Source organism: Bos javanicus, chromosome 12 (genome assembly GCF_032452875.1).
Source record: "Bos javanicus breed banteng chromosome 12, ARS-OSU_banteng_1.0, whole genome shotgun sequence".
Taxonomy (NCBI): Eukaryota; Metazoa; Chordata; class Mammalia; order Artiodactyla; family Bovidae; genus Bos; species Bos javanicus.
The window spans coordinates 34,008,604-34,034,789 of NC_083879.1; the positions used below are offsets into that span (position 1 = coordinate 34,008,604).

Below are 26,186 nucleotides of genomic sequence, written 5' to 3' on the forward strand. Positions count from 1 at the left end.
GAGGGACATGAAGAGTGTGGGAAAGGCATGAAGAGTCATGAAGTCCAGTATGGCTGATGGGAGAGATCCGCGTTTTGTGCTGGCGTGGCTTTCTTTGTCCATGTGGGGGTTTCGATCCTCGGACTGGGCTTCTGGAAAGAGCGAGCCGGGAGGAGGATTCTGAAGGTGGGTGAGACTGGATGGAATTTGCATTCCGAGATTACTGGCCTTTAATTTCTGCAATCAGCTCGCGGCTCTGCCGCAGAAAAGCCGCAGCACAAAGCCGAGCCGGCCGCGAAGTGGGTTAGGGCGTTATATAAGCCCCGGCGGGAGGGGAGACGGCCCTCTCCGCGCTCCGCAGGCGGATGCAGAGCGCGGGTGACCGCGGGCGGGCGGGGGCCGCGCTGACGCTGGGCTGCTCGCGTCGCCATGGAGACGGGCGGGCGCGGCGCGGCTGTCAGCGGCGGGCGCGCGGCCGCGGGGGGCTGCGGGAGGAAGGCGCGGGCCGCGGCCGGGACCCTCGCGGTAGAGATGGACTTGCATTGTGATCGCGCCGCCGAGCCGCCGGCCGCCGAGCCGCCGTCGGGGAAGATCAACAAGGCCGCCTTCAAACTGTTCAAGAAGAGGAAGCCGGGCGGCGCGATGCCCAGCATCTTCGGGGTCAAACACAAAGGGGACGGCAAGGGCGCGGGGCCGGCGGGGCTGGTGCGCAGCCGGACGCACGACGGGCTGGCCGAGGCTCTGGCGCTGGAGGGCGGCCGCCGCGAGGAGCCGCGCGCGGGCGGCGGGGACGGGGCGCGGCCGGGCCCCGCGGCCCCCCGGGCGGCCCCGGGAGGCGCGGGCCCGGCGGCCGGCGGCTCGGTGGCCAAGTCTCACAGCTTCTTCTCGCTCCTGCGGAAGAACGGGCGGCCCGAGAGCGGCGGGGCGGAGCAGGCCGATGCGGGCAAGGCCGGTGGCAGACAAAAGCGGGGGCTGCGGGGGCTCCTGGGCGGCGTGCGCTGGCGCAGGAAGGACCGGCGGCCCCAGGACTCGGCGCCGGCGGGGCGCGCGGGGGCTCCGGGCGGCCTGGCGCGGCCGGGCTCGCTCACCGCCAGCCTGGAGTGCGTCAAGGAGGAGGCGCCCGCGGCCGCGCGCCAGCCAGAGCCAGCAGGTGAGCCCGCGGCGGGGGAGCCCGAGCCGGCCTGCGCCCCGGGAGAGGGCGCCTCGGGGCCCGGGCGGCGCGCCGAGCGGCCCCGCGCGCCCCCCGAGCCCGAGCCGCGCGCCGGGGAGGGCCGGCCGGCCGAGGACGCCGCGGGGCCCGGGGCTGCGCCGGCAGAGACGGTGCCCCGGGCAGATTCCAAAGGCGGCCGCGCGCCCGCCGCCCCCGACCCTTCCTCGGTCGATCCGCCCTCCGACCCATCGGCCGATCGTATTTGTCTGATGTTTTCTGACGTGACTTCACTGAAAAGCTTTGACTCTCTTACAGGCTGCGGAGATATTATCGCAGACCCCGAGGACGAGGCCGGGCCCGGCTGTGCCAAGCACGCCCCCGGGCCGGGCCAGCCGGGCCCCGCCACAAAGCCGCCGGGCGTGGTGGCCTACCAGGGAGGCGGGGAGGAGATGGCGAGCCCGGCCGAGGCGGACGACTCGTACCTGCAGGAGTTCTGGGACATGCTGTCCCAGACCGAGGACCAGGGAGAGGGGCCCCAGGGAGGAGCGGCCCCGGCGGCGGCGGCTTCCGACGCGCAGGTGGCTCCAGAGACCCCCAAAGAAGCCAGGTGTGCGGAGGTGACCAAGGACGCGTCCTCGGTCAAGCGCCGGAGGCTTCACCGGGTCCCCACGGAGCTCCCCCCGAAGGAAGAGCCCAAGCACCCGGACAAGGAGCCGCAGGAAGGCGTCCCCAACAGCGACGAGGGCTACTGGGATTCCGCCACCCCCAGGCCGGAGGAGGACGGCGGCGCGAGGAAGACGGGCATCCCCAGGGACAGCGACAGCGGCGACGCGCTCCACGAGCCCTGCGCCGCCGAGCCGGATCGAAGCCCCGCGGCCCTGCCCGCCGCCCCCACTGCCAGCGAGGAGACATCCTGCTCGTCCCGGTTAAAGCCCGTGTCTCCGGTCACCATCACCTGCCCCCTGCGAACGCCGGGGAGCCTGCTGAAGGACTCCAAGATCCCGGTCAGCATCAAGCATCTGGCGAACCTGCCATCCAGCCACCCGGTGGTGCACCAGCCACCAGCCAGGAGCGAGCTGCCCAGAACCAAAATCCCGGTGTCCAAGGTGCTGGTCCGCCGGGTCAGCAGCCGGGGCTTGGCTGGGACCACCCTCCGGGCCGCGGCGTGCCACGATAGTGCCAAAAAGTTGTGAGGTCTCCGAGGCCGAGGTGGAGGGGCCGCATGTCGAGGAATACAACTTTGTCTGGAAACTGCTAGGACAAATGTTGCATCCCCAGAGAAAGGCCTTGCTGACAGTCTCCACTCAGAGCCTGGACCCAGGAGCTCTGCCCCCAGGCAGGGGAATGCTGCACAACGGGATTCCCCCTCCAGATAATTCCCTGAGGATTCTTTTCAAGCACTTTTTTCCCCTTTTTTTAACCTTTTTAAAAATCCGCCCCCCCCCCTTTCTTTTTTTTCTTTATTGCACCGAACGTTCGGAAGTCACCTTTACTTGCCTTTGCAGAAAATAAGACAACCCAACCTAAGGAAGCATCATGCCATGATATTTGGCTGTGTCACCACCCAGCGGGCCTCCAGGAACCATCTGAAGAACCAGAGAGGAGCCCTCCTCTTCCTGACACTTTACTTCCTTATTTTCCTTTTCCTTTCCAGGGGAAAAAAGAAAAAAACAAAAACAAAAAAACACCCTTTGCTGTATCACTGTGTGGGAAACACCTACAAAGCTGAAAGAGCCAGGTACTTACCCGATGAGCAGAGGCAGGACTGATGGGCAGAAAACCTGCTGTACTTTCAGTTGCTAGGTACGCAAATAGATATATATCTACCACTAAATGATCACAGAGTTTGGGTTTGGTGGGTTTATTTAGATCATTTGTTTGGGGAGAAATAAAAACCTCAGCAGAGCAGGGTTTTTTTTTTTTCCTCTCTCTCTCTTTTTTTATTTCCCCACCCAGTGCAGAGATGAGGACCAGGGCAAGATTTCACTAAATGCCAACAGACACAGTGTTTTAGCATTTATGAACTGTAACCTTTTCATGTGTAGATAACGCATCTTTTACAGATTATCCAGCTGTTAACCTTTTATAATCTGTCAGTAACCTCCAGTTTAAAATCTGGTTTTATAGCTAGACACCGTAACCGCTCCCAAACCATGGATGTTCTTTTATGTACTGTAAACAGAAGCAGTTCTCTTTTTGTTTTATAAGGGTTCTCTGCCTTTCAGTGTAGGGGAAAAAAAAAATCTATTGTGTTGATGTCCCAAAGGAATGCCTTGTCTTGGGTAAAAGTCTGTTTCTCACCCTGGACCCTGGTTTTCAGAGATTTTTACCTTGGTTATAAAAATTTCAGATTCAACCGTGTCTCAGTATGAGGAGTCCAAAACGAGGAACACGTAAAGAAAAACAATAGAAAATGTAGTTTTTTCATTGACTTCTTCTTTATGTCTTAGGACTGAGCCACATATGTTAAGAATATGACACTGGGAAACTTACGTATCGTTAACATTGTGTGCCAAGATTATTTTTGAAAAGTGGTTTACTTATATGTGTGTTTTCTGTTATTTTAGATGAAGCATTTATTTCAGAAAGGGTTACCATATGCCTCGATAGTTTGAATGATAAACTGAAGTCTTTCCTAGAATGCTATTAGGGTCTAATGGTTATAAAATATCTTCTTTGAAACATTTCAGTGTATTTAATCAAAAGATCAGAGCTTCTACTAGGAGATGGTTCATGGTATCGGGGAGATTCGTATTCAAGTGAAACCACACACACATAAAAGACATGCACGCTTCTCTCCAACTCTCATTTTCCAGGGAGGTTCCCTAAGTAATGAACTGATAGTACATGCTTGTTAAGTTTGTTTTCTGTTTTATAAAAGAAAGAATAAGGCAAGTATATGAAGATCTATTTTAATAATATGAAAGAAGTCACAAAATAAACAGACATCAAAGGGATAAAAATCCTAGCCAATAGCACAAAGCAGGTTGTTCCTCATTTTAAACCTGCAATGACTCCATTAGAAGAGGTGGTAGAGATTGACTGAATTTACTTATTATTCAGATTACTGGCTTTTCTTGCGTCGTGTCAGATCCTTAATGTTATTTCAAAGTAGTGTTTTAATATTTAATTTCCTATGTCTGTCGATGAGATCTCGTAGGCTGACATAGCCTTAAGCACTCTGAATACACCACCAGGAATTCATAAAGCAGCTCACACGTGCTCACGCACTCAGCTGTGCACAACCAACAGACAAAGGCGTTCACCATGAACTTGGAGATGTCTTAGAGATTAGTTTTGTCTTGAGAAAGGGATTTGAATTAGATTCAACACTGATCATACTACTTAGACTCAAAATATGTCCATTTCCCCCTAGTGAAGGGGAGGGAACATAAATTTTATTTCTAGCTGTAAAACAAAGGATCTTTATTTTCTTCCTGTGCATCTTCTTGCAGGGGTTATAGTCTCCCCAGCCTGAATCCCTGACAGAGTTCTGTTTGTTCAGTAGCACAGGGAAGGTAGAAAGCCCTGAAGGACTGATGAGAATATTGTAATAGGAGGACAACCTATTTATCTATTTTGTAAGTACTGGAACAAACTAGTTTTGCTTTCACAGTTTTGGGACTTGTTTCTACATTTGTACCTCTGTGTTGTGTCTTCTTTTATTAGCAAAGAAAAATGTCAGCAAAGTTTACCTTAATTTCCCCTTGCCTGTCAGTGAACCATTTATACAGGATTTAAACTATTTTTTTCCGTTATTTTCCCATATATTTTCCTTTTTTTTTAAACTATCTTTAAGAATTCCATCCACACTAGTCAAATGAAAGATTCAGGCAATGAATAAAATGGCCTCAGTCACTGATGGGAAATCAAGACCAATGTAGGGAGCTATGTCTTAACCTTTTCCAACCACAGACAAGGGATTGTCATGCCTTTTTGTGCCAAGGGCTACTTTCTCTTAGTCATGTTCATAGAGATTGTATTCTAGAATTTTAGTAGATGTACATTCCAGTAATTATTAATGCTCTTACCTAATTTGGCCATAGTTGCTGTTTTTTAAAGGAAAGGATTGGATATGGGCTGCTGACACCTTTCCTGTGAATCTATGATGCTAAGATAGTTGGTTGAGACCCTTTAGTCAAAGAGTTGGCCAAATTCTGTAGGAAAAAGTCAAATCAATTGTTTTGTTCTTCATTTGCTAAATCATGTCTGACTTTCTGCCACCCCATGGATTGCATCGTGCCAGGCTCCCCTGTCCTTCACTGTCTCCTGGAGTTTGCTCAAACTCATGTCCACTGAGTTGGTGATGTCATCCAACCGTCTCATCCTCTAGGTCCAAATCAATTGTTGCCCCTCCATTTATCAGTCATTTTAACAACTTGGCACAAAGACAGCCTGACTTCAGCATCTGTGTTACCTAGGCAGTGTGGTTCGAACCCCTGTGCTTCTTACTAAGGTTTTCTTGCTTCCATTAGCCCTAGAGCATTTTGAATCATCGCTAGAGGAAATAGATTTGCATTATGTCATCTAATAACAACAATGGAATGTAGAACATTAAAGACTTCCTTTAGCTCCATTTCCCACAAATTATCTGCCTATTTAAATACAAATTGTGTGATGTCTATGAAAGTGATAACTCAGGAGTTTAAGGGTTTATTCATTAATCTCAGAAATAGTTTTCAGGTATTGGCACTTGCATGAATATTCACATAACCCTTTACCTTCACAGTTGTCAGAGTAGAAAGATGGTATTAGGGTTGGCGGTGTCTTTGGCTGAACTTTGAGTTTCTGTTATTTACTTTCTTTGTCAGATTAATTTTCAGCAACCTTTTACAGTTAATTTTGGCTGAAGAGACTGCTTTGCGAGCTTTCTGATCTCTCCTTTGGTTTCTATCCTGTTTCCGTGGTGACCTCAGGGAGCAGTACTGGGATGCTGTTCACCGTGTTCGCCTGTTTTGACACTTGCACAGTGGAGCTTGGTCCTCCCTCACATTCTAGATTTCTCTCTTACATTAAGACTATGTGGATGTGGCCCCCTGTGCTTGCCTTCTACATTCACATGTATACTCAGCTCCCCTTATCACTGATAAAAAATTAATCCAAGAATCTTACACCATTAAGCATAAGGAAAAAGCATCACAGTTACCTGTTTTTTCCTACCACTGCTGTTGTTGTTCAGTCGCTCAGTCATGTATGACTCTTTGCGACCCCATGGACTGCAGGACACCAGGCTTCCTTATCCGTCATTACCTCCCAGAGCTTGCTCAAACTCATGTTGACTGAGTCAGTGATGCCATCCAACCATCTCATCCTCTGTCACCCCCTTCTCCTCCCACCCTCAGTCTTTCCCAGCACCAGACACATTTCCAGTGAGTCAGCTCTTCACATCAGGTGGCCAAAGTATTGGAGCTTCAGCTTCAGCATCAGTCCTTCCAATGAATATTCAAGGTTGATTTCCTTTAGAATTGACTGGTTTGATCTCCTTGCTGCCCAAGGGACTCTCAAGAGTCTTCTCCATCACCACAGTTGGAAAGCATCAATTCTTTGGTGCTCAGCCTTCTTTATGGTTCAGCTCTCACATTCATATGTGATTGAGGATGGCCCATTAGAAGTACCTGGGTGAAATAAGAGGAGAAACTGAAATACCCCTGCCCAATTCTTGCTTCCCTTCCACTAGCCAGGCAGACTGAGGGATGAACAGCACAGTTCTTATTTAGGAGTCTTCAATTTTGTATGCACAAATATTTAAAAGGAGTTTAGGAGCCAGAGACTAACAGGGCAGCCTGGTTTCTCAGGTGGGAAAACCAGAGGCCAGCATTTATTAATAGTTGTTGAAGGTGATTTGGGCATGTGGTCCCTCCTCAAGGCAGACCCTGTCCTGCTCTGAAGGTTGTCTGAAGGCCTCCGTGCATTGCCTCTCACAGCCTTTTCACTGTGAGGACCATGGAGAGGAGACAATTTGTTGCAACACTAGCCACTTCTGAGGAAAGTTATCTCCCCAGACAATGTTTCTAAGGACTGATTCAGAATGATCATTTCATGATTATGGAAAGCAATTCTTTCTCAAACTGAAAAACAAAAGGTTAAAATAGCCAATAAGCCTCCAGAATTCAAAGTGGGCACATCTGATTTTTATATTTACTTTAACTCAATGCAACACATATTCAAGGGGCTTATACTGGATCTCGTGCTTAATAAAAACCCATTCAGTTCGGAGTTCACACATAGCTGTACTGGAATCAGACATTCTTAATATTCATTAGAAACACCTTTATTTCATTTATACTTTTATTTATTTATTTTGCTGATAGTCTGTGGGTTGGAGCAGAATGCAGTGAGACTGAACAAGGGCAGTATGGATTAAGTCAAACATATTCTTCTAAAAGGGCTTTCCAGGTGGCGCTAGTGGTAAAGAACCCACCTGCCAGTGCAGGAGACATAAGAGACGCAGGTTTAATCCCTGGGTTGGGAAGATTTCCTGGAAGAGGGCCTGGCAACCCACTCTGGTGTTATTGCCTGGAGAATCCCATGGACAGAGGAGCCTGGCAGGCTACAGTCCAGAGGGTCTTAAAGAGTCAGACACGAATGAAGCAACTTAGCACGCACACACGTATTTCTCTAAAAATAAAAATAGTAATTATACAAACAATTAACATTTGTCAAGTACTTACTTCATGCCAACTCCTTCCAGGAGCTTTATAAATATTTACTCAGTCCTCTCACAGCCATGTGGGTTAAGAGATATTACCTCCCTCACAGAGCATATCTAATTCATCCTTTTGGTTTACTTCTATCCCATTCATTCCATCCATACCTCTCTTTTTCTCTCTTCACCCAGGACAAGGATAGACACTCTTTAATGGTTTACAGTAATACAAGCGCTAAGAACTGCTAAATCTCGTCAACAGCTCACTTTCAATAGAGAAAGAGCTCATGCATGTCATGCAGTTGAGAATGGGTTTTGTGTCCAAAATGGTGGTATTCAGCATCATTCTGGGGGAAGGCTGCTGCTGGGTACCATTTAGAGTCAGACAATCCTCCTTGCTTGGGAGGGATCCGCACCTTCTTGGGATTAACTTCAAAAGTGTAGACAGACCTCTCTTCTGTTGTCATGGTGATACTTCTGCTCTGATAGGATTTCAGTCATGCTGAGCACGTTTCACTTGTTTTTCTACCTTAAGCCCAGTCTAGGCTGGTTCTGGGTATCCTGTGTTGTTTGTTGAACTAGTAGCTGGTGGAGTGACGCCCACCTCAACATGATTCTGAATTGCAGAGACAAACTCCTGGCTCTTTCGAAAGTAGTACATCCCACGTTCTGTCTCTGGTCATTGAACGCTGGCCTGGATTTTCTAATTTGTTCTTTCATTCAACTAATATTTCATGCACACCTCTAAGTCTAAACCTATGCTGTGCATTTATTGTGAGCTGAGATGGTGCTCTGTTTTCATTGACATTCTGTCCACAAGAATCAGGCAAGGTGGGGCTTGGTTCTGTTCTATGGAGGAGGAAAAGGTAAAATACCTTTTCCTTTTGGAAAATGGCAGCAATTTAGCGAGCCCCTGACAGACTCTGGACCAGAAATCTAACTCTATTGCTTGTGCTTTAATTATAAGTCTCTTTTAGACATCTGATTAAATTTATGTATGATTTAGTTAAGAAACTGATCAAAATTCTGAACTACAAGAGTCAAACCAGATTTTTATGATGGTGGATATCATTAAAAGGATGACTGTTTCAGTTAAAAGTGGACTTGATTTTTTTTTTTTTTAATTATTTGATGGCCTTTGTACACACATGTCTGAAAGGAAGATCTTGGAGCTAGCAGGGTTGTTTTTTTTTTTCCTCACTTGGCCAGTCAAAAATTTAGGCCATATCCACCAATTACTGCATGCTAGCAGGTCTGCATTAATCTGATGACTGCTTTGTCAATAATGAAAACCAAGAAAAGCAATTTCAATAGTGAATTTGGCAGGTTACAACCTGTTTTCTTTCACTCTGATTCTGTGAAGTTGCAAGTGTCAGTGTTTAGGGAAAATCATTTTGAAATGCATCACTGTCACAATTAAAGAGATTATTTTATTCATATATGGGCTGCCCACGCTTGATGAAATGCTTTTTTAATGAGAAGCAGTGAAAGAATTTAATCACAGGTGATCATTGTGTTGAATAGTAAACTGGGGTAATTTTTGGAAGTTATTCAATAATTAGGTAGAGTAACTTTCTGCTCTATGTGAGATCATTTTTAATAAAACATAACCTAGGTCACTGGTTGTTAGAGGCATAATAAATTTTCTCAGATCCCTACCTAATACACTAAAAAAAAATACTAAAAATAACTGATCAAATGACACAGGGGCATTAAATTGACACACAGGAAAGACTCGTTATCATGTCATAAAATGAAATGGACCCAGGATGCCTGGAGGAATTAGTAAACCTTCTCAAATATGCCCCACTATAGAGTTATTTCTAAATAGAAGAGGAAAAACTCTAACAAAATAATGTCTAACATTGTATACATTTAGATGAACATGAAGGATCAGATGGTGGTATTTTTTTCCAAGAATATCAGGGGAAATGGTTTAGATGTTATAGACAAAATAAATTCCTGTCATCTTTTAATGGACTCCAGCTACATACCATGCTCATTGCTAACTTCAGTTTTGCCCAAGTTATTTATAGAAAATATCTCGGTGTAATATAGGGAATTGCAGGTTGTTGAAAATAAAGACAAAGAAAATCCAAATAAGAAACTCCATATTTCTAAAATTAGTTTTCCTGAAAGTCAAACATATCTCTGAGGACAAGCTTTTGGCTGTATTATTTTTGTGCACAGGAGGAAAGTTGTTAGTAGGTTTATAGATATTATTTTTATAATAGAATGTTAAACTCCCCCAACATCAGAAATTGTCTCCTAAAATTACTCTATGTTTTTAAAACTTGTTTTTAAAAAGGATTCTAAATAACAATAGGGTCTTTTCTTTTTCTCCTCTCCAATGGTTTAATGGGATAGATGAACCAATGTTTATATTTTTAAACCTGTAAATATTTTATTTTGGGTATTTTGTATATTTGTTGATATAATTCCATTTCGTGCAAATGTACCACTGTGCATGTTGCTGGTTTTGATAGTCACTCTTAATGAACGTAGGAAGCTTGGACTAATAGCACTTTTCTTCATTCAAACATCTTAAAATGAAAGTACAGCACTGCCATTTTAAATGTGTTTAATTCAGTCAATAAATTTTGTTGCTTCTTTACATTAAACATGAATTCTTTGGTGGTTATTTTTCCGGGATAAATTTTATTTCCACTCTCTCTTAATTTTTAGAGTTTATACTAGTGATGACAATAATGACCATGTGATGGGAGTATGTGTGGTGGTGTGTGTGTGGTGTGTGTGAAGTGTGTATGGTATGTGTGTTATGTGTACGATGGGTGTGTATGTAGTGTGTGTAGTGTGTGTGTGTTGTGTGTGCAGTGTGTGGTGTGTGTGTGGTGTGTATAGTATGTGTGAGGTGTGTGTATGTAGTGTATATGTGTGAGGTGTATGTGAGGTGTGTGTGTAGTGTTTGTGTAGTGTGTGTGGTGTTTGTGATATGAGTGAAGTGTGTGAGGTGTGTATGGTGTGTGTATGTAGTGAATGTGTGTGGTGTGTGTGTGGTGTGTATAGTATGTGTGAGGTGTGTGTATGTAGTGTATATGTGTGAGGTGTATGTGAGGTGTGTGTGTAGTGTGTGTGGTGTGTGTGATATGAGTGAAGTGTGTGAGGTGTGTATGGTGTGTGTATGTAGTGAATGTGTGTGGTGTGTGTGTGGTGTGTGATGTGTGTGTCGTGTGGGTGCAGTTTGTGTGTGTGGTGTATGTGTGTGGGGTGTGTGGTGCATGTGTGCTAAGTGTAGTGTGTACGTTTGACCAACAGGAGGCCCGTATTTCTTTCTACACTTTGTGAACAGGTGAAAAGTTACTGTTTGGCTTGAGCAAATGCCTTTGGAAAACTTGTTTGTTATTCTAACTGTGATCTGATTTCTGAGCCTTTACTAGGAAAATCTCTGTTCCTTATAATCCCCTGTGAGCTGGACTCACCTGCTGCGTGTGACTGTAGGCAATAGCGAATTAGAATCTTTCTGAAGAGCTGTTTTCAGTTTTGTTTGAGGGGTATGTTTTCACAGAATCTGACTAGTAATTCAAATCCAAGGACTTCTGAAACTTAATGTGATGAATAATGAGGTTGCACCACTTTGTTTGAAAAATAAGAATTCAAGTCTGCCTAGATTGTCTGAAAGTCTACTTCTCTTAGAATGGGCTTGTCCATACTGCAGTTGCTTACATTTCTCTTAAATAAGAAGAAAAACTCAAATTTATCTATAGAACACAATGAGCATACACTTCCAAAGGGAGCTGTGATTCGTCACAAAGAAGAGTCACAGTAAGTGGACACAAAGCCATAAACAGTGAGACCTGAGACTCACTAAATCTCGCCGCCCTGTCTGCTCCCCCTTCTCCCAGCTGTCCTCGACCCTCCTCTTTCTGCTTTTCCCAGAATTCAAACAGAAGGCACCTCGCAAGAACAAACCAAATTCCTCTTTCGTGAGGAAATAAGTAAACTAAAGCCCAGGGATGCTGTGCCTTTCCTAAAGTCTCTGAGGTGGTGAGGTTGGTAAAAAGAGACAGAGTTTGGGAATCAAACAGAATCCAATTTGAACTCCAGGCTTCCCTGGTGACTCAGACAGTAAAGAATCCGCCTGCAATGCTGGAAACCTGGGTTTGATCCTTGGGTTGGGAAGATCCCCTGGAGGAGGGACCAGCTACCCGCTCCAGTATTCTGGTGTGGAGAGTCCCCACGGACAGAGGAGCCCGGTGGGCTACCTCCATGGGGTGGAAAGAGTCGGACATGACTGAGAAACTTTCACTTTCACTTTGGACAGTTACCAGCTGTGTGAATTCAGGCAGTTTGCTGAACTTCTCTGAGCCACAGTTTCCTGCTCTATAAAAGGAGGGTAATGAGATTTAATCTACACTGTAGTTGTACCATGATTAACTTTCAGAAAGGCACGTGTCAAAGACATAATACATATTTTTGTATATGTTAATTTAGCTCGTTCTGTTTTTCTAAAAGGGACATTTATAAAAATTAAAACTTGATGGGTTGGAGTTGAACTTTTCTTGAACAGAGAACTTGCTTTAATTGATGAAGAGAGTGAAGCCTGCCGAGAAGGAGAGAGGTCTGAGTGTGTTATTCTGAGACACATTGCTCTGAAATGAAAAGCCTACGTGTGTTTAGGAGAGATTCAGGGACGACACCTTGTCTTTGTGGAGGACATCAAGGATGGTTGCTGAGTTGGCAGCCTCAAGAGCCGTGACCAGACCCATGGTGGTCAAGACAGTTATCTAAATGTTGGGTCACAAACAGTCGGACATGACTGACTGACTGACTGAGTACCCATACACAAATGTTGAGTCTCCAGCCGGCATAGAGGATGGTGGTGCCCAGACCTTACTTAGCACTGTGGATTTTGGTGCTTGACTTTACAAACCCCCTCCCCATTACCAGACAATGGTTACCTAAGGACTCTTAGTGGTCCTGCTCAACCATTGGTTGGAGCTTCAGGGCCCCTCCCACGGGCAACCAACTGTCAAGAAGCAACCGTTAGTGGTCCTGCTCAGCCATTGGTTGCAGCTGCAGTAGCCCCTCCCACGGGCAACCACCTGTCTAGGAGCGACTGTTAGCAGCCCATTCTGTCAACCGTCAGTGGAACAGTGGTCCTCAAGAGGAGAGTGAGGTAAGAGGCGGACCCCAGCGTTCTTCCTGGGGTCCTTCTGGTTCACCTGGCCTAGGGCTAGCAGGTGAGCTGGGGCAGCCCAGGAAACAGGTTGGGGGCTGTGTTCTGCGGGGCTCCAGAGCCCTCACCAGGGCCGCCCTCTGACCGGGGCCCAGACCCTGAAGTGCTTACTCTTTCCCCATCCCTGCCTCTGCCACCTCACAGCATAGACATAAGCATGCATCCTTCTGGACCTGGCCTCCACTATATGGCTGCCTGAGGAGTCCGAGGGCCTGTTGGGTTGGGAGCCTGTCTCCCTCAGGGGTGACAGCTGGCAGGGTCTGGGGACCTTGCCCTGAGGGAGCTGCCAGCTGAGCTCTTCCTCCTCTCAGTCAGGACTGGGACCTGGGAGGGCAGCAGCTGTGCTTGGGACCTGGCTTTTTCTTGTCCAAACAGGGACTAACATTTGGTTACCTGACCATGATCTGACCTCAAGAATAAAGGATTGGATAGCAAGGGGTTTATAACAATCATGCCCCTCCCTCACCTTTCCTAGAAAAGGGCTTTGGTGAAAGCTTTTGGGGAGTTTGGGCTTTTTCAGGCACAGGCACCCAACTCCTCATGTTTTGGAATGGTTTGGCCTCACTGTGCATGGGGCACATGGACAGGCGTTTGGGTAAAACAGGGTTGTGTGTATGTTAGTCACTCAGTTGTGTCTGATTCTTTGCAACCCTATGGACTGCAGCCAGTCAGGTTTCTCTATCCACGGGGTTCTCCAGGCAAGGGTACTGAAGTGGCTTGCCTTGCCCCCTCCAGGGGATCTGCCTGACCCAGGGGTTGAACCTGCATCTCTTATGTCTTCTGCATTGGCAGGTGGGTTCTTTGCCACTAAGCCACTGGGGAAGCCCTTTGGTGTTTTGGTAACACAGCTGCCAAATGTCCAGACATTGGGAAGCAATTACTACTTAGTGAAGATTATGCCAAATAGACACAATTAAGGTCTCCAACTTCAGGGAAATGGTCTGTACAGAATTACACAAATGTAAGGACTAAAGATGGAGAAGGCAATGGCACCCCACTCCAGTACTCTTGCCTGGAAAATCCCTTGGACGGAGGAGCCTGGTAGGCTGCAGTCCATGGGGTCACTAAGAGTCCGACATGACTGAGTGACTTCACTTTCACTTTTCACTTTCCTGCATTGGAGGAGGAAATGGCAACCCACTCCAGTGTTCTTGCCTGGAGAATCCCAGGGACGGGGGAGCCTAGTGGACTGCCGTCTCTGTGGCCGCACAGAGTCGGACACGACTGAAGCGACTTAGCAGCAGTAGCAGCAAGGACTAAAGAGCCTCTTGATGAAAGTGAAAGAGGAGAGTGAAAAAGTTGGCTTAAAACTCAACATTCAGAAAACTAAGGTCATGGCATCTGGTCCTATCACTTCATGGCAAATAGATGGGGTAACTGGAAACAGTGTCAGACTTTATTTTTGGGGGCTCCAAAATCACTGCAGATGGTGACTGCAGCCATGAAATTAAAAGACACTTACTCCTCGGAAGGAAAGTTATGACAACCTAGACAGCATATTAAAAAGCAGAGACATTACTTTGTCAACAAAAGTCCATCTAGTCAAGACTATGGTTTTTCCAGTAGTCATGTATGGATGTGAGAGTTCGACTATAAAGAAAGCTGAGCACCGAAGAATTGATGCTTTTGAACTGTGGTGTTGGAGAAGACTCTTGAGAGTCCCTTGGACTGCAAGGAGGTCTAACCAGTCCATCCTAAAGGAGATCAGTCCTGGGTGTTCATTGGAAGGACTGATATTGAAGCTGAAACTCCAATACTTTGGCCACCTGATGCAAAGAGCTGACTCATTTGAACAGAACCTGATGCTGGGAAAGATTGAGGGCAGGAGGAGAAGGGAATGACAGATGAGATGGTTGGATGGTATCACCGACTCAATGGACATGAGTTTGGGTAAACTCCGGGAGTTGGTGATGGACAGGGGGCCTGGTGTGCTGCAGTTTATGGGGTCGCAAAGAGTCGGACACGACTGAGCGACTGAACTGAACTGAAGGTTATTTCTCAAGCTTCTCACTTTGAAAGAAAATGAGAACCTATACATTTGACACCTTTGCTTCTTGTCTTTGCTCATCTCCCAGGCCCTCCACTTGGGCACACAAGAACTGAGTGAGAATCTAGAAAGATCTTTCTTTGTTAGCAGCTAGCCCCTCAGTGTTTCCTGGAAGACACCAATTCCTCATCGATCTATGTCACGTACTTATTTCCAGATGGCAAGGTGCTTCTTAACAAGTGTCTAAATCTTTCTTCTGCCCACGGGACTGCATTTCACAAGCCTCCTGTCACATATTGTCTTACTCTTGGCCTGATGCCACACTCACCAAGAGTGTCTTACTCTTGGCCTGATGCCACACTCACCAGGATGTGTCTGGTTGGTGTGTGTCCTAGAGTTTCTTCTCAGTGGGGGACCCATCCACTGGCAAGTCCAAGCCGAGAATTTTGCTTCAGAGAGTCCTGACCTCCCAACAGTAATCCCCCTCCACCTATAGGTCTTTAAACAGCAGTAACAGATGAAACCCTACTTGGCTCCACCTTTCCCCAAGGTGTAAGTTTCCCCATTCCAAGGACTTGTATCTTCTAATGGATCTCTTCTTTTCAGATTGTTTTTGGTTGAAATCTTTCCTTCTTTCTTACTATCCTCTTTGCTTTTTGTTCTCTTAATAACCTTCTTGCCTACTGATCTTTAACCCAGAATCACCTTCTCAACAATTCATTTGTTCTCCTTTAGGGAAAAATCAATGTACTGTCTGCTTTATCTGGGAGGCTTGTCCTGAGAGTTGTGCTGATAAACTAGTGTAGTCAGGGATTGTTGTATAAAGAACATGCCTAGTTTTTGTTCCTTTATGGGAGATAGCCTTGAAATCCTTGGAATTTCCCGAGTGATAAGAGTGTCTTTGTTGTTCACGGTGGGTCTTCCAGCTGCACCTGAGTTTATGTAATGAGCTGACTCAGCATGGGGACTGATCACCCAGAAAGACTGGCCACGTGACTGGGGGGTTGGGGCTCTGAGCCCCATGATATGAGCTACCCTCCTGACTTCCATGGAGGGGAAGGGGCTAGAGACTGAGTTCAACCATGTGGCCAATGACTGAATCACCTGTGTAATGAGCCCCCAGTCAAATCCCTGGACACTGGGGCTTCTTGGTATAGCCTCCTGGTTGGTGAGCAGAGAAAGAGCACAAAATTGCTCAGTTGTCAGAAGTGGACTGCAGCATTGCAAGGACACAATTAAAAGAAAGCCTCAATTCTATCAGCCCCAAATAAAACCTTATCAAAAGTTATTTTTATTATGTTATCTATAATAAAAGAAATAAAAATTGATACTATGGTCTTATAGCTTATATACCTAGTTGATCTAACAGCTATGCTTGATGCTGAGTTAATTTTAGGAGACTTTCTCTGAGCCTTTAAAGATTTATTGCTTATGGCTTTAACTGGATAGTCCTCAGAGGTCCACTGGGAGGACCAGATCCCCTCAGCCCTTGGGCAGCCTGGCAGTGTCTGGAGTGACTCACCAGACTCTGGTTTGGAGGTCTGTAGAGTGTGGCTGGGGCAGAGGATGGGGGTCATGGCATCATCATATGGTACCCGCAGGTCTGAGGGTGGATGAGAAAACCTGGGCTCCCTGCCATGATAGAAAGAGCAGGCAAGGTGACCCAGGCTCAGTCACCTGCTGCCCATTTGATGGACAAAGGGTGGAGCTATGCAGTGGCATTTCTGGACTGGAAAGGGCAGGGAGCTGGGCTCTACAGCCCAGGGTGCAGTCAGATTTGGGGTAGAGGAGACCAGGTGGGCCCAGTGCTGTCTGTCCACCCACCTAGAGTGCTTCTGTCTGTTTCTGACTGAGGACACTTTCCACAGAGTGACTGCCCCCAGCATGAATGCTTTCACACCCACGAGACAAGCAAAAGAGAGCTTCTACATTTCAAAGTTGTTAGTGTCAAAAAGTCCAATTGGGTTCAAAATCCACTTGCTCTTCTTCTGAGAACTTCCATCATGAAAGAAAAGGCTGAACTCTTGACTTTTAAAATCTAATCTCAACCGTTATAAATGTTTGAAAGCTTTGCAAAATGGTTTTCAATTTTTTATCACCCATCTGCATGAACACATTTTCTCCCTGATGGTGACTGTCATGGGTTTGAAAAGAAATGTGGAGCCAAGTAAGGCTGAAACCCTGAAAGATACAAACCACATCCAGGAGAGCAACCTGGACTTTCTCAGCTAAGTTCTTGAAGAAATTTTATAGAAAAGTTTTATAGAAAATCAGAGTTACATATTTTCCCTGATACTTCCTATCTTATTTTTTTGGCATAACTGTATAATATGATGAAAATGTAATTTTTTTTTTTTTTTTTACCAAGTCCCCTGTGGTTGTCCTCAGGCTCTCCCTACTTCCTCCCCGACAGTAGCATGGACAGGTTGTCATTTTCTATAGGGGCTTCGAAGGGAAAAGCATGGGGTCCAGCTATCCTCAGTCAGGAGATGCCCAGACTCAGGTGAGAGTAACTCATATTTTAGGGAAACTCAAAGTCTCTATAATTTCAGTTATCCACTCTATTTCATATCAGAAAAATCCATTAATATTGTTCCCTCCCCCATGAACTGTTAGATTGTAACATCCCCAACACCATAAATCTTAGCAGATTCTCGTGTGATGAGTAACAGTGAACACAAATAAACACACAAGTTTAATACGTTTTTAAGTGAGAGAAATGACTAAATATTTCAATAGAAGATCTCAAGGATTAAGAGTTCTGTTCCTGGGGCTTCCCTGGTGGCTCAGCAGTAAAGAGCCTGCCTGCCAATACAGGAGACACAGGTCCAATCCCTGATCTGGGAAAAATCTCACATACCATGGAGCAACTAACCCTGTGCACCACAACTACTGAGCCTGTGCTCTAGAGCCCGGGAACCACAACCACTGAGCCCACAGGCCACAGCTACTGAAGCCTGACTGCCTGGAGCCCATGCACCACAACAGGAGAAGCCACTGCAATGAGAAGCCTGCACACTGTAGCTGGAGAGTAGCCCCTGTTCACCGCAATTAGAGAAAGCCCGTGCACAGCAGTGAAGACCCAGTGAAACCAAAAATAAATAAATAAATCTAAAAAATGAGTTCTGTTCCTAGAGAAGCAGTAATAAATATATTTTTAAAATATGGACAAAAACACCCATGTCCACCCTTTTGACAAGGTGAACTGGATTATCCACTAGTGAATACATGTAATCCCATTTCCAGCAGAGGATCAGAAGTGGTGGGAGTCATTTCTGGGTGTTGTTTATTGTTGTCTTAGACCAAAAAGGAAACCACAGTGCCTTCTCCTTCTCAAAAATCCCTTGTGGACTGGACAGTATCCTTCAGTGACTTGAATTTCGGATGAAAATGATCAGAGAAGCAGGTCCTCCATCAAGGCAGCACTCGAAATCACAGAAGTAGTTGAGGTTATCCAGAAGGAATGTGGACCAGGAGGCGGGAGACAGAATTCTGGTGTGATGGACAGCCCTTGAATTAGCCTTCCCAGCATTGCTCTCCCCACTTTGGTAACAATGTACTGTTTTCTGGGGGAGCACTTCCACGCCCTCCCATCAGTCTGACTTGTTCAAAAAGAGACAGCCCCACATTCTGGAACCAGGGCTGGACGCACTGCCCAGACAAGCTCCTCAGGAGCTCAGCAGTCCCTGGTTGCATGGTTGGTGCAGGAGGAGTGCCTGGCTCCCTGGTCCTTTGAGGTATCACCCTAAGTCTTCTGCTAAAACTACTGGGGAAAGGGGCTCCTTGTCTGCCAGGGTTGCTCTGGTGCTGGGGACATGGGAAGAGATCTCCTATTTGTGGCAGGGAGTTCCTACTGGAGAGATACATGGGGAAGCACGGTGGAGAGGTGACAGAGACCTGAGTGAGTGAGCAATTCTGGTGCCCAAGTTCACAGACACAGTGTGACCAAGCTCGCTCTGTGACTGAGCCAATAAATCCCCTCTCTTACTCAAGTTGATTTCAATAATGATCTGACTCTTGTAACCAAAAAAAGGATCCTGACTAAGGCACTAGGAAGCATTAACAGTTAAAATGTGGTTCTCAAACTGGTCTTTGGGTGTTGCGTGTACACACACATGGGCTCCAGGCGCTTGATGAGCCAATACTCCCCCACCAGCCCCTCCTCCTGCGCAGAGCTGGGATGATGGAAACGTTTCCTGCTCCCAGTTGAAGCCTGGATTCTGGTTGAGATTCAGGTGCTGCCAGTGAGAGGAGCTGTAACAAACTTGATGAGAAACTGGGTCACCTTTGGGGCCCCGTGAGCCTTACAAGTGATTAATCTGGGACAGAGTGACATGAGCGTAGAGTGGTGGGCAGACGCCCCCTTGCCGGCACAGTCCCTGCCAGAGATGGTGGCAATTTCGTGCCAGCAACTTGGTGTTGGCTTTCCGTCTGTAAGCCTTCCTTCTTCCCAGGCAAAGGCAAAGGGGTTCGGGGTGTGGCTTCAGGTTCCTGAAGTTTCTCCCTCCCAACCCTTATGGGAACTCTGACCTCTTAGGAAAGTCTTTCTGATTAAACTAGCCCGACCAGCGAGTGGGCGGGGGCGGCCGCTGCTGCCTTGGGAACCGAGCTGCTTCGACCCAGCTACCCAAAGCTGGGTGAAGAGGCTCCAAAAAAAAAAAATAAATAAACTAGCCCAAGAAGACCCTTTGTTTGTTTCTAACAACCTTGACCAATACTGTGTGAAGCACACATTTCTAGGGAAAGAAAACCATAGATTCTGTCCAATTTTCAGCAGGTTTGTCATCCCTAAAAGCCTTTGCCCTGTTGGCTTTAGGGGTGGAGAGAGGAGGAGGGAGCCCTAGAGAGAAACAGTGAGATCTCTGGGGTAGGGGGGAGGGTGCTGTTGGAGGGGCCATTCTGAGGAGGATAAATCAGCAGAATCACTGTTCCAGAGTAGAGAGATGTTGGAATTAGGTCACTGAACTTGGCCATGTCGGGAAAGTAGGAGCAGAATCCTAATTGCAGCAGGCTGAGGAGTGAATGGAGGATGAGAAGGGAGGGGGTACAGAATGTTCTTGAAACAAGTATGTGAAGTGAAGTGAAGGAAAGGGGTGATAGCTTGATCTTCAGGAAGAAGGGGAGTGATTTTCATTTCTTTTCTGTATCCTCCCTCCCTTACTCCCTCCCTCCCCCTCCCTCTGTCTCTCTCCATTTCTCTCTCTCCCTTCCTTTATTCTTCATTTTCTTCCTTCTTTGTGCCTGGTGCTTTCTCTTCTCCGAGGAGGAGGCGGCAGGTGCCTGCTGAGGGTGAATAGGAGGGGGTGCGGAGCCTGGAGAGGAAGGGCAGGGGCTGCCTTGGGGAGTGGGGGGAGCCCTGGATCAGCTGGACCAGTCAGGCCTGTCTAACTACAGGGACAGGAAACCCTGCTCAGGTGGAAAGGAAAGCTGCTGGTCAGTTTGTGTATGTGTAAAACTGAGTCACATTGTTAGACACCTGAAACTAACACAACTTTGATAATCAACTATACTCCAATATAAAGTAAAAAAAAAAAAAAACAAGTCCCAGGTAGGGCTGCATCAGGACTTCAGACAAGGCCATCAGAGCTGGCTTCTTTCCCTCCCTCCTTTATGTTGGCTCCAATTCTCAGTACAGTTGACAGTCCCTTGTTCCTCCTCTTGGGATCAAGCACAGGGCAAGAGGAGAGGTTTCCTCCTGGAAGTCCAGCCTCAGTCCTGTGTTGGCCTGGAATAGGCCAGTTCAGATCTTGAGCTCATCCTTGAACCCATCGCTGTGCCTAGGGATTTGAATGGCTCTGATTGGCCAGCCCCCAGGACATGTGACCGCCTCTGATCCAGTCATGTGGCTGAGGGGTTTCAGCATGAAAAAGAGTCAGTTCTGGGTCCTGTGTTCCAGCCCTAAAGACTGCAAGAGCCACGTCAAACCAAATCCTCAGAGGGGTAGGAAGAGCAGAAGGCTGATGCCGAGGAGGCAGGTGATCAGTGTGAAGTACGGGTGAGCCCGCTTTAGCACAAAGAGGGCTCCTATGTCCTTAGTAAAGGGAAAGGGAAGCCTTCTGCTCTCAGGACCAGAGAGTGGGAGGAACTTCAGATGACCTACAGTCTGAAACAGCCAGTGGGGGCCCAGAAGAGGGGACTGAAATATGAATTAAAGGATTGTGCAAGGGCCCTGAGGTTAGATAGCACAAATACACAGTTGAGTCCATTGGCACTGTAATGAGACTTTTTTTTTTTTTTTTTAGCAGCACTTGGAGTTTGAGGGGAGAAAGCAGAAATGTTGGTAGAAATACACCCACTGCAGACACTTCTACCAGGATGTATTAATAAAGTGATCTGTGTCAGCAACAGTGCACTGACTCATGGGAAATTCCCGACCTGCTCATGGAGGGCCTTGTTTTGGGCACAAACAGATCAGACTGGAGCAGACATGGCTCAAGGCTTTCTGTGCAGGCACATTTACTCCTGGGGAAAGTGTAGTGGCATGCTTTGGAATGATCCCCAAACAAGGAGGAACAGGGGGTGTTGGGATGAGTCCTTCTTGGATTTGATGTGCTCGTGTTAATCACACCTAACAAAGCCAGTGCTTAAAATAGCTGGGCCACCAGTGAATTGGCATGTAATTCCCACAAACTCTGCTTTCAGTTTTAATTTTATGTTGCTCCCCTTAGGGTATTTTTAATCACAGCAAATATGTTTCTAGATTCTTGATTCCCTCTCTACCCTTAGTCTCATTTTTTCTCATTCACTCCCTACAATAACGAAGTCTTCTCTTTCAAAGATCTACAGCTAAGTCAAGAAACATTGATCCTGGTGGTAAAATGGGACAGTGAATGTTCCATAATCCCTGTGGAATAACTTTGAGACTGTGACATCAAAGGATAAGAGTGGAATTAAGTATGGATCATAGAAAGAGTGAGAGCATGATGCTTTACCTACTTTAAGCAAATATGTGTATGTTTCCTAACTAATGTGATAGGTTGCACACTATCTCTTATAGTGGGCATTTTTCAATAACTCCCAAGCAGATCTCTTTGCCTCCAGCCCTCCTCCTTCATATCACTCCCATGTGGATGGTAGAACAATCTTTCCTAGAGCACAGCTCTGACAAGACTGCCCTCTGCTCCAATACTTTTAATACCCAGAAGAAAGTTCATGGTAGATCCCATCCCTCAAATTCTGTCCTCAAACTTCACTTTCACTCTTTGAATTTTTTATGTTTAAACATAAATTAAAATTTTGTGTATTAAAAATTTCAATACACAGAAAAGTTCAGAGAAAAATGTAACAGACACTGAAGTGCCCACAACCATTTTAGACCGTTAATTAGTTTTCCATGTTTGTGTCATATCTGTGTTTAAAGAGAGCCTTAGAGGTGCAGGAGGAACAGCCTGCTGTCCTGCCCGCCACATGGCGTTCAGTTTCATTGCCACCACATCCTTCTCTCTGTGCCCTTAAGGAAATTACTATCCTGAAATTATTCTGTGTCCTCCCACCCAAGTTTATATGTTTTTGTTAATTATATGTGTCTATAGTCACTATCTCAGAGAAGGCGATGGCACTCCACTCCAGCACTCTTGCCTGGAAGATCCCATGGACGGAGGAGCCTGGTAGGCTACAGTCCATGGTTTCGCGAAGAGTCGGACACGACTGAGCGACTTCGCTTTCACTTTTCACTTTCATGCATTGGAGAAGGAAATGGCAATCCACTCCAGTGTTCTTGCCTGGAGAATCCCAGGGACGGGGGAGCCTGGTGGGCTGCCATCTATGGGGTCGCACAGAGTTGGACACGACTGAAGTGACTTAGCAGCAGCAGCAGCAGCATAGTCACTATCTAGTATTACTCAAGGAGACAAAGTGTATGTATCATATTCCAACTTGCTTTTTAAGATTCAATATTTTTGAGACTTCATGTTGATGATGTAGAACTAACTCATTTATTTCAACTTATGTATTATATTCCCATGTATGGCTATAAAAGTTTATTTCTGCATTCTCTTAATGATGAACATTTATTTTGTTTCTTTGCAACAAATCTCTTAGGTACATATGTGGGTTTCTCTAGGGCAGTGTTTTTTCAAAATTGTGTTCTATTACCCTGTTTTGGAAACAGTACAGATAAGTGCAGACAGTAATGAGACAGAAGACACAAGTGTTACTATTATTTGACAAATCTCTCAAGAAATTGCCATTATGAGGCACAACAAGAATGTTCTTTCAGTTTTCATAGTCAAGAAACACTCTACTTCTGAACAACTGCTTTTTTTTCTGTGAATCTTGTAATAATTGGAGTATGATTTTTGCTTTGGCTGCTGAGAAGTCTGGCACCAAATTTTTAGCCCACACTGGGAGCTCCATAGCATTGCATGGCTTGAATTCTGTGTTCTAATCTCTCCCTGGCCTAAGTCTTTTCCCTCAATTTTATCACATCAAGTACTCTGTGTGTGTGTGTGTGTGTGTGTATTGTATGTGTGTGTTCTTCCCAGAAGCATTTGTGTAGTGCAAAAATGAATCAATGAATAAATAAATAGATTATTTCTGCAAGACTGCAAGACTAGACAGGGTAGAATGAGCAGATCAAATTAACTGTACCCATTACGGAATACTGCCTGAAAGCTAATTTTTGTCAAGACAAAATTCCTCTTTCATAATACAGTGTATAATTTCATAACTTTGGTGTTTTTTGCTGGGGAACTAAGCTCAGCCCTATCCTATAGAACCATCTCAAAGATTAAAGGTTGGAGTGTCATGTTACCTTGCCTTGATCAGTGTTAGTAAATAAAAGGGCAATTCAGGAGCTTGCTGATATCCAGCAGTTAGAGGCAGAACGACAAAAGCTGCTACAACTAACAGCTGAAAGACATCCACACCATTAGTCAATGGATTCTTTTCTTTGAGAAAAAATAATGAAAAGTTCAGGCTTATGAAAAACATAATCTGCCTGCAGAAGAATGTATGTAAATCACATGTAAATTCACGCAACACGCTGCAAGTGGCTGAAAGCAGTTACCGAGTCTCATGTATTTGGCTAACAAGAAACATGGGATGTAACTGGTTCTTTAATAGTATTTGGAGATCTAAGCCATTCTGTGGCCTCAAATGAATGGGACTTTTCAATATCTTGCCCTGATTAACGTTTTGTGTTATACGTAGGAATCTTTTTTCACCTCGATTTAATAACATCTTCTCATGTTCAGCCACTTCACTATCAAGGTCCTGTTACTTTTCCTTTTCTGATTATGGATGCTGTCTGTCTGTAATGTGGAAGGGATTTTAAGTGCTTACTTTCCCCCTCTGAGCTACTAAATTTCTTAGGTTCTGTTTTACACAGATTGGTTTGACAGTTTTTAATGACTTACAGGACAAAACAGTTTCTGGGGAAAAAATATATTTTTTAAAGGAAAAACCACTCAAACCAGAAAATTTTTGTCCAAATGGACCTAACCAGTCATGGCAATCACTGTCATTTTCTGGTTTAATGAACAGTGATGTAAAAATTAAATGAATAAAAAAACCCTACTTAAGTTGTTTTCACCTGGATGGACTTTCTCACCTTATCCCCTGCCAATGTTGGTGTCTCTTAGTGTGTGTGGGGTGGGGACAAACTGACCCACTGATTGAAAGAAGAGAGTCTGAATGTCATTGAGTCTCCAAGTCTGAGTATCTTTAAATATCAGCTGAATCTTGTGCCGCACTCTAGAATAATTCATTTCTTCTTCTTTTTTATTTATTGCCCAAACAACCTTATAGGAAGATTTTAAAATCAAGAAAAGTCACCGGAGATCTTGTTCTTCCGATAACTGGTCTTGGTTTTCTTTTCAGAGAATTTGTCCACAAGTGCACTTTTTGCATAGGTGCCTCCAACAACATTTTTTTCCCCACTTAATAAAAAATGCCATTTCATCTGTGAGCATATACCTCTGGATACAAGGTCTTGGACCTCCCAGCTCAGCAGCACTTGGGGCTGGACAGTTTTTGGTGGCAGGGCCTGTCCTGTTCACTGTCTGATGCCCTCACCCACCAGATACCGGTAGCATACCAATCTTGCTCCCCGCCCCACCCCCAGCTGTGACAGCCACAAAACTCTCCAGGCAGACCCCAGTGTCCTCTGGGGTGGGGGACCTGGTAAAATGATTGCCCTAGTTGAGCGTCACTGAGGAAAACAAAGGGTGATGAGAGAGAAATCCTGAGGTCCAGACGGGCAGGAAGTGATATGGTCGGGGCAGGGATGGCGACCCCTGAGGACGACATGCAGGCCTGTGTGGCTGATCCTCGAAATAAAGCCCATCAGGTGGTAAGGGAACCCTGAACCCAGCTCTGCCCAAATCAGGACAGATCCTCACTCCGTCGGGAAGTGTGCTGTGCAGACACTGGGTCTGAACCACAGCCCTCTGAGAGGTAATACTATCGTGTTTCACAAATGGGGAAACTGAGGCTCTAAAAGGTTAGGATCCGGCCCCTAGTAAGCAAGGGACCTGAGCAGGAAGATGCAATGCTTACACTCCACCTCCCACTACTGCACAGACCTGGACCTGCAGGCAGGAGCAGGTGCAACGGGAGATAAGCTGCCCACACACCTGAGGGAAGAAGGGAGGCTGGGGGACAGGGAAAAGGGCCAGGAGCTCCGTTCTGCCAGGAAACCACGCCTGCGGCTGGATTACTCAAAAGCAGTCCAGGTCTCACACTCTGCTTCACTTTATGTCATAGGTGATGGAGGGATCTGGACGCATCCAGTATTCTCATTAAACTGCACCTGCCCAGTGCAGGGCATGCGGGACAGAAAAGTAGTTGTGCTCCTAAAGCCCAGGACACAGGAAGGGGGCTGGACATGTAGGGACTTGCAGCGGTAGGCTTGCATGGGCAGTCCTCAGCCCATCTTACTGTGAGGACTTGACTGATGCTGAAGCTGAAACTCCAATACTTTGGCCACGTGATGCAAAGAACTGACTCATTTGAAAAGACCTTGATGCTAGGAATGAATGATTAAAGGCTGGAGGAGAAGGGGACGACAGAGGATGAGATGGTTGGATGGCATCACTGACTCAATGGACATGAGTTTGAGTAAGCTCTGGGAGTTGCTGATGGACAGGGAGGCCTGGCGTGCTGCAGTCCATGGGGTTGCAAAGAGTCAGACATGACTGAGTGACTGAACTGAGCTGAACCGAACTGAAAAACTGTGAGGGAAGCTGGTCTTTTGTCACGTTGGAGTTGCCTATGTTTTCCTTCCCTG

At 46.2% G+C, this 26,186-nt stretch overlaps 2 protein-coding genes across 3 annotated transcripts in view; both read left to right on the top strand.

Moving 5' to 3' along the window:
- AMER2 (APC membrane recruitment protein 2) lies at positions 1 to 10,396 on the top strand. 2 transcript variants are annotated; one of them, XM_061434944.1, is made up of 2 exons: positions 1 to 1,129; positions 1,445 to 10,396. In XM_061434944.1, exons 1-2 carry the CDS (start codon positions 409 to 411, stop codon positions 2,320 to 2,322), a joined length of 1,599 nt encoding a protein of 532 aa, XP_061290928.1. In that variant the 5' UTR covers positions 1 to 408; the 3' UTR covers positions 2,323 to 10,396. The 2 variants fall into 2 exon arrangements, with proteins under 2 accessions (XP_061290928.1, XP_061290927.1); XM_061434943.1 differs by having other exon boundaries at positions 1 to 10,396.
- Positions 10,397 to 12,617: 2,221 nt separating this feature from the next.
- SPATA13 (spermatogenesis associated 13) overlaps positions 12,618 to 26,186 on the top strand; it is a 289,978-nt gene continuing 276,409 nt past the window's right edge. The window contains exon 1 of the mRNA XM_061434945.1: positions 12,618 to 12,912. The gene's annotated coding sequence lies outside the window, so the exon portion shown is untranslated. The remainder of the gene's footprint in view (positions 12,913 to 26,186) is intronic.

Coding starts and splice junctions, on each gene's coding strand:
- AMER2 (XM_061434943.1), top strand. CDS start 409: ATGGAGACGGGCGGGCGCGGCGCGGCTGTCAGCGGCGGGCGCGCGGCC.